The 13,513-nt window shown below is 38.7% G+C and overlaps 1 protein-coding gene across 1 annotated transcript; it reads left to right on the forward strand.

The window, feature by feature from the left end:
* Positions 1 to 617: 617 nt before the first annotated feature.
* acot11b (acyl-CoA thioesterase 11b) lies at positions 618 to 11,770 on the forward strand. The gene is made up of 16 exons (XM_023293174.3): positions 618 to 774; positions 1,820 to 2,031; positions 3,770 to 3,839; positions 4,255 to 4,315; positions 4,405 to 4,506; positions 4,598 to 4,733; positions 4,818 to 4,971; positions 6,944 to 7,063; positions 7,180 to 7,318; positions 7,459 to 7,514; positions 8,009 to 8,075; positions 8,182 to 8,265; positions 8,607 to 8,740; positions 9,309 to 9,440; positions 10,656 to 10,782; positions 10,908 to 11,770. Exons 2-16 carry the CDS (start codon positions 1,842 to 1,844, stop codon positions 11,103 to 11,105), a joined length of 1,770 nt encoding a protein of 589 aa, XP_023148942.1. The 5' UTR covers positions 618 to 774; positions 1,820 to 1,841; the 3' UTR covers positions 11,106 to 11,770.
* The last annotated feature ends 1,743 nt before the right edge of the window (positions 11,771 to 13,513 follow it).

The raw sequence follows: 13,513 nt of genomic DNA on the forward strand, positions 1-13,513 counted from the left end.
GGAAAATTCACAAAAGAAATGAGCATTTATGCTGAATCAAGGTTTCTCTTTTTTTTTGCTTAACCAGTGGAGTGAGTTAAAATAATACCTCAACGCTTTATTCTTCTCCATTTCTTTTTTTTTTCTACTGATGGTACTAATTTTAGTGGGTATATTCAACCAATATATGTCGGAGCATCTTCCATAAATTTCGGCAATAAAGTGTAAAAATAAATAAATAAATAGATTTTTGCCACATCAGAACCAAAATGTTAAAAAATAATTAAATAAGTAAAAGTGAGTTGCATAGGATAAAATAAGTCATGTAATTTAGCAAGCAATTTTTTTTTCAATAGCAAAAAAAAAAAAAAAAAAATTCAAGCTTGTGTAGATTTAGGTCCTCACAAGTGGATTGTTATTTATGATAGAGAAAATTCCTAAAATCAACAAATAAAATTATTAGCTTGCAGTTTTTAAAAAATAAGTAAAAAGCAGTCACTCTTGTATTCATAAAATATTCTGAAATTATTATACGACGCCACAGACTTTTATTTTCCTGCCAGTCGTCGCCCCTCACCATGAGATTGCGGTAATACCACCTTAAAAGCAACTCGCCCTGCAGGCTGCTCTCGTCCCTCCAGTGGTGGAACTTGTTGTGTTTTTTTCAGTTGGAGAGGAATGGCAGAAACGAGCAGAGCCGCGGTTCGGGTCGCATGTTGCTCTTTCAGCCGGTTTTAACGTGGAAGGCGACGCAGGATTCAAGCGCTTCAGCTGCTGCAGAAACTTTCAACCTCAGTAAGACTTTCTGTGTTTGTTTGTTTAACTCCCGACATGTTTACTGGTGACGACTTCCACAGGATATGCGGAAGACTTCCACTGAAATAGTCCCTGTAGCATTTTTATAATTAACTGTCAGCGGTTCGGGGTGAATGTAGTGTTATTTTTAACATTTTAAAGGTCACCGCGGCCTCTGGTAATGATAACAGGTGACTATTCCATGAATGACCACATTTATGCCTGGAAATACTACAGACAAGCCTGAGCCTGCACTATTTACAATAAAACTGTAAATTTGCACAGTTGTACAGTGCTTCCATCAAATGTTCCGACATAAAGTTACATTTCTGATCCTGATCCTTTACCTAGAGGTGAAGGAAAGAAGGTTGAGCAATTCTTCAAACTACAAACAGATTATTTAAAGCTTATTTTCAGGTCTTATGGTGCAATTTAGCTGCAGTTTCCAGATTTGTAGTGAACAAATTGTAGGCATTGTGACCTTAATAATGTTAGATATGCTAGATATTCCTCAGATTTGACTTTGAATTCCTTTCAAAAGTTTGGGGTCAGCCAGACAATTTCATGTTTTCCATGAAAACTCCCACTTTCATTCATGTGCTAACATAACTGCACAAGGGTTTTCTAATCATCAATGAGCCTTTCAACACCATTAGCTAACACAATGTAGCATTAGAACACAGGAGTGATGGATGCTGGAAATGTTCCTCTGTACCTCTATGGAGATATTCCATTAAAAATCAGCTGTTTCCAGCTAGAATAGTCATTTACTACATTAACAATGTCTACACTGGATTTCTGATTAATTTCATGTTATCTTCATTGAAAAAAAGTTTTTCTTTGAAACATAAAGACATTTCAAAGTAACCCAAACTTTTGAACAGTCGTGTATGTGCTGTACATTTATGTGAATATAGATTTGAATTACACAAGAAGGAAAGAAAACTGCTTTCGCTGTGATGTGATATATGTGTTTTCGTTTCAATATTGCTACACTAGGGATGAAGCACGCAGTGTCTCGATTTATCTGTATCTTATTTTTCAGTCTTTCCATATAGTTGTGAGTAATGACGACAGAGCAGAAAGATGTCGACACCACGCTGGACCCTCTGTTCATCCAGAAGAGCGAGGAAGCGTACAGAAACCCCACCGAAGTGCAGATGAGTCAAATTGTGCTGCCCTGCCACGCAAACCACTGCGGGGAGCTGAGTGCCGGACAGCTGCTGAAGTGGATGGACTCCACGGCCTGCTTATCGGGTAGGACAGGGTCAGAAATGTCTCACGTTTGCAGTTAGTTATCCAAAGCAAATTCACATTAAAACCACAAACAAAAACTCAGCAGTTGCTTACAACAACCTAAACCCCAGCTTTATGGCAAGTCGTTCATGATGTAAAATAGCTGCACATGCACCATGGTTGCAACATTAGCCAGGATGCAGGCATATGCATGGTAAGAATTCAGTACTGATCAAAGGTATGCAACAGTCTTTGGTTTGTAATCGCAGCACAGCTCCATACATTCTGTGCTCTACTAAACTTCATGCACAGAAATGCACGTTCACTTTCACCTCGCTTCACGGCAAATTCACACAGATTTGAAACCCACATCTCTGAAGTTTCTGTAGTAAACTTTTAGGATAGAATAGATTAGGATATGTCTTTATTGTTATTGCAGTGAAATTAGCTTATCTTTTAGTGCATAATAAATAAATAAATAATCTAATCTAATATGTGCATAGATAACAAGAAAAGCACATTTTTATTAGTTATTGATGATCAGAAATCACGGCAACATAGAATGTGTCCATGTAATATAGATGTACCCACAAACAGAATGACCTTGCGCTGAGCACAGGTGTGTGTTATACATGTGTACGTTATGTACGGATACCGAATCACGTGACCTAAATATGTAGCGGGCGGCGGGAATTGATGGGACTCAGAAACACCCCCACAATTTAATCAGTTGTTCCTTGGATCATTTCTGACGGATAAGTCCTGATAAGTCCTCAGTGGTGGATTTGTAGTAGGATCACAATCATGTGATCGTCAGCAGGCAGCTGATGTAGGGTTCACTTGTTGTCATGGTTACAGTGATGCCGTCCCGCTATCTGGCAATGATACAGAAATCTGTAACAAATCCATGGATCCAGACTGTAAGCTGCATCACTGCCAGAATCTAATGAGGTGGTCCTTGTGTCATTTCTGACCTTCCCTGAAAATTTCATCCAAATCTGTTACTCTGTTTTTGAATAATGTTGTGCACAGACAAACGTGCACCAGTCGTCACAGAAGGTAATTAGTAGGTGCTCAGATACAGAAAGTTGTTTTTTCAGATGCTTTTCCAGCATTTAGATCTACAAAGGCATGAGCTTTTCAGCGCATTGCCAAAGTCCTCAGAGCCCAAGTGCAAAAAGAGCTGAATAGACCCATGTTTAAGTTTCTGCATCTAAAAACTTCATGCAGAAACAGCTGAAAATGCAATCTAACATTTGCAGTTATTTAGTTGTACACTGCGTTTCAGTTATCATAGTTGTTTACCTGATTTAGTCTTGGCCTTAATTAGTTCTGTCCTCAGGTTTGACTCCTGAAGATGTACCTTGACACTCAGCTGTGATTGTGTTATCTACAGCCATAAAAATTGCTTAAGTTCAAACTGGGGCATTTTTTTTTCGAGCTATTTTTTGTGTGCTCCTCATTTGTGCAGTAATAGTGGGCAAAAGGCAAACCTCAGACATGCTAGATCAAATTTGACTCATTTCATATTCAAATACTTCAATATACCAAGAAAAGATAAGACAAATGTAGTGATAAGTTTTGCTGTTGCATGAAAGAAAAATGTATATCAGGTTTGACGTTTTCTGTTTGATAAATTCTCCCTGTATAGTTTCATATTTAAACATATTTACAGATTGTAAGCTTTTACTGTGCTTGTTTTGCAGATAATTTGTGATGTACTACCTAACTTTTCTTTGTGTAATCTCTCCTATCCCAGCTGAGAGACATGCAGGTTGTTCATGCATCACTGCGTCGGTGGATGACATCAATTTTGAACACACTATTGGGTAAAGTATTAACCTCTATGTCGCTCTACCAAGGACTGAGTACTGTATGCAGAGACAATAAGGGAAAGAGGGGGGATTTTTTTTTGGCTAACATGAAGACAACTTTCACCAAAGCTTGATGGATAAATGCTACTAAAAAATCTTTTTTTTTCTTCCAAAACAACAGTTTATGTATGAAATAAATGCATTTATTGAAAAAAATGACTTCATGCGTTGTCTTGTAAGCGTTCTAAAACCGTTCTCGGTGCTTCATGAGAATGTTGGGAATGTTTGTTTCAGTTATAAACAATAAATTGTAGACATTGATGGCCAAACTTGTGTTGGTGTTGACTGAGCATTATGTCTCATGTTGTGTTGGGTACAATCACTGCTGTGTGTTGACAGTAAAGAGAAGATCTGTGTGTGTCTCCTGCAGGGTGGGGAAGGTGGTCAACATTATAGCGAAGGTCAATAGAGCCTTTACGTCCAGTATGGAGGTTGGTGGATGTTTTGTGATTCCTGCATAGTGAATCTTTACATATTTGGAGAAAGAATGTATTAAATGTGGTGGTTCTTTTCATTCCAGGTGGGCATACTGGTGACATGTGAGGACCTTTACACTGACAGGCAGTGGAAGGTTTGCCACGCCTTCGCCACCTTTGTTGCCAGACGAACTGAAGCTGGGAAGGTAAGGCGAAAGCACCAAAATAAGGGAAGAAATGCATTTTAGCAAAGCTGGTTCCACATCTTCTGGGTTTGTGTGCGCTTTGTGCTCACAGGTCCAGCTGAAGCAGGTGATTCCTCACACACAAATGGAGCAGATGGAGTACAGCCTGGCAGCCGAGCGGAGGAGGATGAGGCTCATCCACGCTGAGATTATCACAGACCTACTGAGCAGCAGCACAGCTCAGCTGGGTACACAGAGATGAGGCTTCACAGCACACAGCTCTTGAAGATCAGATTGATTGAAGCTCCTTGTTTTTGTCGCTCTGTCACCAGGAGAATGTCAGGAGTATCAGGACGCTGTGCCAGCTGAGCGGACACGAGTTGAGAGCGTGGAGCTGGTGCTGCCGCCTCACGCCAACCATCAAGTCAGCACGTTTGGAGGCCAGATCATGGCCTGGATGGAGAATGTGGCGACAATCGCAGCATGGTGTGCAACAGTATTTACATTTTCACAGATTAAATGACAGTTAATAAAGCTTTAAAGGCAGTTTAATGCCAAGAGGAAGATGAGAAAATTGATACTATTCTCTGCAGTAAACATGAAGCTACAGCTAGCAGGTATTTAGTTTTGCTTTACATAAAGACTGGAAATTATGGAACCATTATTGATTGTTATAATGTTGCTGTGATCAAAACATTATGTTGTGTTTGATTCATACCAATAATGATCTTAGATTCATTATTAGGTTACCAGCAGCCCTTCGAAAAGCAAAGTATTAGCAGCGAAATTGTGGGTAATTTGCAGCAAAGACATCAGTTTGTTAAACATGTTGCCAGTGTTGGTCGCTGTTGGCGAACCTCCAGCAACATTCCACCAATACTGAAAACTTTGCCGCTACTTACAAACACATTCACTGTTGGTTTGCCACCACAGTTTGCCAATAGGGCAAAACTTCTATTAACCTTCTGGTCACAAGTATGCCATTAGTGGCAGACATTTGTGTTTTTTGTTTTCCATAAGTAGCATTTCAAGCATTATGTTACCACACATTTGCAGCAAAGTCATAAGTTCATATGCAAACTACAGTAAGGGTGGACCTCTGGCTCACTTTGTAGAGAACCTTTCACAGGTTTGCAGCAAGTCTGCAGCAGATTCAGGTTTTATGGAGTTTTGCAATGTCTTCAGAGTGATTTCCTTAGTACTTTCACAGTGATTAGCAATGTCGCTTCACAAATACCAGGTTGTGGATTTGTGGGTTTGGTCGGATGTTCTCCTCGTGCCTCCATTAATTTCCTCTGACTTCCTCCCACAGTCCAGAGACGTGCATGGTAGGTTAAATGTTGATTCTAAGTTGACCACAAGTATGGCAATGAACATGAATATCTCTCTGTGTTAGCTCTGCGATACACTGATAACCAGCACTGTGTCTTGGCCAGTGTCACTGGAATACTATCCAGCCTCCCCTGAGACCCTCTGAAGGTTAAAAAAGGGTCAGCTAATGGATGAAGTTTTCCACAAAGTGAGCCAGAAATCTACTGCAAGTTTTCCACAAGTCTAATTTGCAAATGAAAAGATGACCTTGATGCAAACCTGCAGCCACTTTGCCAAAGCTGCACCACTGCTGTCTCCCAGAAACCTGGAAAACTATAAATATCGTTATTGCTATTAATGCTATCTGTGGAAAACACAAACTGACTGACTGATTTAATCCTCCTGCTGTCTTCATTTACGGGCACCAAAACATATTGTTTCCTTGTCTGAAAAAAATCAAAAAAATCAGCAAAAAATTTCCCCAATTTTCCGAAAATTTGCAAAACCTTCAGGAAGAAAATTCCAATAATTCCTTAAAAGTTTCCCTTAAAAATTATATTTTGAAAAAATCCCCCAGATTTGGCAAGAAAATTCTTGTAAATATTTTCAACAAAATGAGTAAAAATCTTCCCAAAAAATCCTAAAAATATCTAAAGTGATTCCATATATATCAGTAAAACTTCTAATAGTTTCTTTAAGAACATTCACAAAATTGTGAATGTGATTTTTTGTGAATGTTCTTAAACATTTTTTAACTTTTTTTTTTCCACCAAAAAATGTTCAGAGATTTCCTAAAAATCTTGAAAATGTGGACATCAGAAGTTTCACTGTGAAAATAGATTTTTTTTCTTTCCACACTTTCAAACTTTAGAATGGGTCAATTTTGACCCGCAGGACGACACGAGGGTTAAACCTGTTAGCTGGAGTTTAAGAGCAGAGAGTCCAGGAAGCATGAGCGCTAACTGACTGTCGGCTGTGGCTTCATATTGACCACATAGATATGCTATTGTTGTCAATGTTCTCATCTTATTCTCAGAAAGACAGTGAATAAGTAAGTCTCCAAAAGATAACAGCGTGTCCCTTGTATTCTAAGAAGCAGTGAGGCCAAACAAGCATGCTGCTGTTTTCTCTCTGTATTTTGACCTAGTCGCTTGTGCAATGCTCATCCGACCCTGAGGACCATCGACATGTTCCATTTCCGAGGCCCGTCTCACATTGGAGACCGACTGGTCCTGAAAGCTATTGTTAACAATGCCTTCAAGCACAGGTGAGCCTCCACAGTATAACAAAAGAAATCCAGTAAAATATTAACATTCATGATGTCAAAGTGTATCTGTGCATATTTTTCTATGAACCACCGTGTGCGTATGTGGTGTGTTCCAGCATGGAGGTGGGAGTGTGTGCGGAGGCCTACCAGGGAGGAGAGCCTCTGCGCCATATAAATAGTGCCTTTATGACCTTCGAGGTGCTGGACAGTGACAGGAAACCACGCACGTTGCCACGACTACGACCTGAGCCTGTGGTTGGTGTCTAAGTGCACTATTTTTGCTTTTTCAGAGGCCAGAGAGTGCAAAAATACAATTTAAAGCTTTTCCAACAAAGTTCACCTAAGATGAGTCTTTTTGTGAGGATTTCAGTGTCTGATTTTCCCATTTTTTACAGGATGGAAAAAGACGTTATCAAGAAGCTATTGCCAGGAAGAAGATTCGTCTTGACAGGTGAGTGTCTTCCATTAAACCATCAGGGAGAGTTATTTATTGATTATCAATGGGCTGATGTTAGTTTATTGCAGATATGCTTCCTATTTTGCAACCCCTCAGAAATGGTTTCCTTTGAAACTAAATGATGATCAACATTAACTATTACAAAAGCAACCAATTTGCTGAAAAACATATGTTCATATATAAAAATACAATTATGCAACCTTATGTAGCATAAAGCACTGGATGCAGTATAAAACCGTGTCATTATTGCACTGTCTTCCTAGTGTCATGCAACAGAATTCATTGTCCACAAGAGTTTGCTGCAGCAAATGACTTGGCAGAGCAACATATCACAGCTTTGCAGACTTTGCTTCAGAGTCTGTCAAGCATAAAAACTTCATTGTTCGACTGTAAAACACCCTGCCTCCAGTATAATCTTCTGAGCAAAACTGTTCACGTTGGTCGGGTCTGATGGTTCATTATTCCACTGCTCTGCTTCATGTTTACAGGAAATACATTATCACCTGCAAACAAACTGAAGTGCCCTTGTCTGTGCCCTGGGATCCCAGTAACCAGGTATTTTGTTGTTTTTTTTAACGGAGGCACACAAATCTAGCAAAGCTGATGAGATATCCTCACCGTATTAAAGTTTATGAGTTCAGTCGATCCTTTGTTTTTTCAGATGTACCTGAGCTACAACAACGTATCGGCACTGAAACTAATGGATACCAGGAACAACTGGGTATTAACTTCTGAGAAAAATAAGGTCAGGATTGTTTGTATTTCTTACCAGGATATAGCTCGCTAAATAGTTGCAGCTGTCAGGGTTTCCTGCATCCATTTGGATTTGTATTATTTTGAACTGGTGAGCCAGTTCAGTCACAGTGGGGTGCTCAAAATGTGGGCCATATTGTTTTAATGGAATTGTGTAATACTGCAGAGGAAGTCAGAAAACTTGGACATTATAAGAGCCATTATTAAAATGTGTATAATTACGGCATCTATCATCTCCTGTACAGCCAAATCTGACATGTACATGTTTAACACCTGATTGAATCATATTTATAGATACTGAACTTCCTGTTTGTGGTTTTGTTTCATTCCTAGGTCAGACTGTACACGCTGGAGGAAAACCACATGCTTTGTTTTAAGGTGGAAATGTATGTCAGCGTCCCAGCAGAGCAGACGTTCCATCTACTGTCAGATCTGAGGAGGAGAAAGGAGTGGGATCGCCATTATGAGTCAGTAACACGCACATATTTGGCATTTGGCATCATCTGACTCAGAGCACCTTACAGCAGAATAATCCTAGATTCCTCCAGAGTGATATATTATTAGGTAAAGTTTGATCCAGTGTTATTTCCATCTAGTTTCTACCATGCTGGCAATGTGGCTTTATTGAAAATAACATTGGTTCATTGGTCAAACAGTTGAACTGAATCTCAAGAAATAATCTAACCTACAATGATAAGCATTGATTTATCGTGAATTTGGTGTTAGATGTTTATAATGAATTTGAACTTTTTCTGCATTTGTATTTTTATTGGTATTATTAAGTTTTACTAAAAAATAACTTGTCCAAAATTATTTATATCTATTCAAGCAGCCTTGCAGTACACTTAGCATTTTGTAATGGAGTAAAAGCAGATAAGAACAATGTGGCCCTTTGATGGCATATGGTGAAAAAAACACCCATTTATCTGCACTGCATATCAAATACAGCTGATTTCAGTGATGCTATGCTACGTGCTACATCTCTAGAATCTGTTGTATGTTTTTTACATGTTGATTACTGTGTTTTAACTGCAGGGAGTGTGATCTGATCAACCAGGCGGATGAGGATGACACCCTTTATCGCATAGCTACACCCTCCGTCAGAAAAGGAGGCAAAGGGCAGGACTTTATCTTGCTGGCGTCTAGAAGGAAACCATGTGACTCCAGGTGTTGTGAGGTTAACTCGCTTTGGGGTCATTCCAGCTCAGATCATCACAAAAAACATCAACTATCCCTGATTTACCTGAAATTTTTATAGCATAAAATCTACATAATTTTAAAGATATATTTTTTGAATTTATGCTTGATGTAATTAATTAAGGCTTTCCAAGATTTCTTTTTTTTTAAAAATTGACCTGTTGACCCACTTTCAACACATTTTTCTTGCATTGAAATTTGATGCTGTTTGATAGACAATATTTCAGGTAAGACAAAAGCCTGATTATTTTTTATTTCTCATCTTGTTATTGATGCAGAATCCACAATACTGATCAAGCAAATCAAATTGTCTCTGATTATAGGTTAGTTAAAATATGAACCCTAACCCTAACCCTAGCAGTATTTTGTGAAAATGGCAAATGCCTCTATTTAGAAAATTTTTATTTTTTTTTTCATTTTTAAAACCCCAAAACTCTGTTCTAATTGGATTAGGTTATCTAACAATATTTCTGTTTCTGTGGTGCAACTTGTAATACCTACTCAGTCAGTTCTGAAAATTCAGCTGAAATAAGTTTTAATTTAGTTTGTGGCAAGTATTTCATATTAAAAACTTTTCTTTATGTTTTATTTTGTGTCATTGTGGCATCCAACTGCATGTAGTTCAGAAAATATCAGGATTTGACTTCTGCAGTATCAGTTTTTTGTTAATGTGTCGTCATGTAAAGATGAGATTTTACAATTTTACAGATTTTACAATTTTTTACAATTTTTTTTTCATATTTCAACTCACCCATAATCAGAGGTTCTTTAATGTACTTCTCCAACATTGCAGATTCTGAATCACCAACATGATGGAAAATAACAAAGAAAATTTCTAGCTTATATCTTTAATAGGTCCTGAGATATTGTCCTCCCAATATATCCTCAAATTTCGATGTGCGACACAACATACTGAAAGTGGGTCGCCGTGTAATTGTTAAAAAATCCCTGATATCCCAGTCAGTTTCCCAGATAACATTTTAAATATCCATAATTTGTGATGGAATAACCTTTTACGTTTTGCCACTTTGCAGCTTTCTTTATTCTAACAGTATCTCCTATGCTCTTTGGTTTCTTTCCCCTCCTTATGCCATGTTGTATGCAGCTATGCATGCATTACATTACAATCCTGCTGCTTGCATTTTCATTAAATCACCTGCTTCTATCCACTTCTGTCCCTCTCAGCGACCCGTATCTGATCGCTCTGCGTTCTGTCACTTTGCCCACTCACCCGCCCACTGAGGACTACACCAGGGGAGAGGTGCTCTGTGCTGGCTTCGCCATCTGGGAGGAGTCCAGCACTCTCACCAAGGTTGGCCAAATGAGAGGAGCTCGCACTACTTTCAGCTGCACTGCATGTCACACCGGCGCTTGCAAGTATTCACACCTGCAGGACTAAAGCAAAGAAATATATAAATTCTGTGCTTTTGGTTTCAGATCACCTACTACAACCAGGCCACACCGGGCGTCCTCCCCTACATCTCCACAGACATCGCTGGACTCTCCTCGGGCTTCTACAGCAGTTTTTGTGCCTGCAGCCAATTCCTGGAGGCCAACAAGGACAGCCCGGCTGCTCTGCCGCCTTCTGCACCCTACAGCAGTCCTTCCACTCTCTACCTGCAAGAGGAAATGTAGCATCAATAGGAACGTATAGCGTCACCTCACGGTTTTCATCTTGTGTTGTGGAGGAGGTTTGCACTAATTGAATGTAACTGTACAGTTCTGAGATCACATAGAGCAATGGATTTGTAATTTCTGGATTATTTTTTAAAGAACTTGCCTCTTGTTTGCAACAGCAAGATTAACAGGTATGAAGCAAGTACAATGTTTCTGAGGCGCTCTTGGATTTTAAGCCTCTTAAGTTTTATTAGAGCCGATATATTATGGAAAACCTTCTGTGCAATACTAATTTAAAGAGAAATGGATCATGTTTTGATACATAGTTTGAAATATTTAATACAACTTTTGTCTTGAGATATTTTTAATGATATTGCCAGTATTTCAATAAACTAAAATGAGGATAAAATTACTTTAAGCTGAGATGTTTGAACCCTTTGTTGTAGTTTAGTTTGTATCACCTTAAATAAAATCTAAACTATTTGACTAAACCTTAAAATAACAGAAATTTAACATGTATATTTACTGTAAAATGATGGTGTCTTGTTTTGAGATGATTATGTATAGTTTTGCAGAAATGTGCTTGAACGGATTGTATAGTATTTGGACATTGAATGGCCAGAAATCTTTCACGAGAAACTGTCTTGATCTGACTGAAACAATAAACACAATGGACCAGTGGATTATGCTCATTTGAGCTGTTGTGTTGGTGCTCACTCCCTCCCTCTCCTGCATTCCCTCCATTCCTTACTCATTTTTTTGTGAAGAAAAAAGCAAAGCAAAACACAGCTTGCAGTTGTATCCCACTGTAACGTGTGATTTTAGTTTTGTAAGAGGTGCATAAGGCCAGCAGAGGAGAAAAAAAAGGAAAATCTGAGCCAACAGTCTGGTTTAAGCTTCTTCTGGCTGCCTTAGAGGTTTAAAGAAGTTAGCAGCTGTGATTGCTGTCCAGGTGTTGTGTTTGCTCCACAGTTATCCCATTATGCTTCCCAGGCAGCAAAAAAGGGAGGAAAGGATAGTGGCAGAAGGCATTTATGTCAAAAAAAGGATGCATTTTCATTAAGTAATGTGCAGTTCCTGATGAAGGCCCAAGTCAGTAAAGCAAGCTGCCACCTGAGGGCCTTCAGCGCTGCACAATCTCAAGCCATCCTCTTCTTCATACTCATTTTCTGCATTATAAATTAAGTAAATCTCTGCCAGACATACTAACCTCTCTGTCCCTGTTGACTCTTAATGCTGCAATAAGAACAAGCCTCCATCTTCTCCCAGAATATCTGCTCCCTGTGGTTGCTGAGGCTTAACAGGTTGCTTTAAAAAACTGCATTTCCTCATGCAGTTGTCACTTGTGGAGCCTCTTCTGTGCACTACTGGATGGATGATGTGCATTTTTTCCTGAGTGAATCATCGAGTTCAAACTGTTGCAAAAACGTTTTCGACCAAAGCATCACCTTACAGACATAAAAGTCATTGTCATGCTCAAGATCTGGAATTAAACAGGCAATTACAGCAAAAATAAATTGTGTGTTGGAAAAACATTTAAATTAAAGCTACAGATGTATGAAACAACGGGTTTCCTAATGATTGTTTCATTTATTATTGTACAGCTAAGCAGCAGGAATACATGTAACATTAAGGTGGACATATTTACCTTCATGGAGGCTCATTGACGCCTCATTGGTGCTTTGCTGCAGCACCAATGAGGCGTCAAGGCATCTTTTTTTGGCAGCCAACCAATCCCTAGATATTTCCACTTAGCGTTGTCGTGGAGATTTAGGGCCCCATCTGTTTTTTTTTTTTTCTTAAAACACAGCAACAGGCATGCGAAAGGGAATGCATTTTGCAACAATATCCAATTTAATGCAGCCTAGTCTTGGTCTGTTACCATGGTAACATGAAGAGCTGCCACTACGTTTACATACTTGATTTTTGCTAATCAACGCAGCTGATATCATAGATTAATCAATTTATCAGGATGCAGCCAGAGAGAAAAATGCAGCTCCTCTTGATGTTTGGTTTGTTGTAGGTCTGTTAGTGTCTGCAAACTATAGAGCAGCAAAACCACAATAACAATATTAGTTGCACAGAGCTTCAGCTCCCACTGAGGACCTCATTGCTGTATCTGGTGATACAGGGCTCTAAAGTTTTATTGATATATATGGAATCACTTCAGATATTTTTAGGATTTTTTTTGGAAGATTTTTACTCATTTGTTGAAAATATTTACAAGAAGTTTCTTGCCACATTTGGAGGATTTTTTTAAAAATAAAACTTTTAAGAGAAACTTTTAAGGAATTATTGGAATTTTCTTCCTGAAGGTTTTGCAAATTTTCAGAAATTTGGGATTTTTTTGCTGGATTTTTGGATTTTTTTCAGACAAGGAAACAATATTTTTTATTTAATGAAGACAACACAAGGGTTAAAATCTA

The sequence above is a fragment of the Amphiprion ocellaris genome, chromosome 2 (assembly GCF_022539595.1).
Source record: "Amphiprion ocellaris isolate individual 3 ecotype Okinawa chromosome 2, ASM2253959v1, whole genome shotgun sequence".
Classification (NCBI taxonomy): Eukaryota; Metazoa; Chordata; class Actinopteri; family Pomacentridae; genus Amphiprion; species Amphiprion ocellaris.

What these genes read in the sequence shown, in the direction of transcription:
- acot11b (XM_023293174.3), top strand. Translation starts at nt 1,842, where the DNA reads ATGACGACAGAGCAGAAAGATGTCGACACCACGCTGGACCCTCTGTTC. An exon ending in AATTTTGAACACACTATTGG is followed by an intron (nt 3,840 to 4,254) that starts GTAAAGTATTAA and finishes TGTCTCCTGCAG; the next exon opens with GGTGGGGAAGGTGGTCAACA. An exon ending in GTGGCGACAATCGCAGCATG is followed by an intron (nt 4,972 to 6,943) that starts GTGTGCAACAGT and finishes ATTTTGACCTAG; the next exon opens with TCGCTTGTGCAATGCTCATC.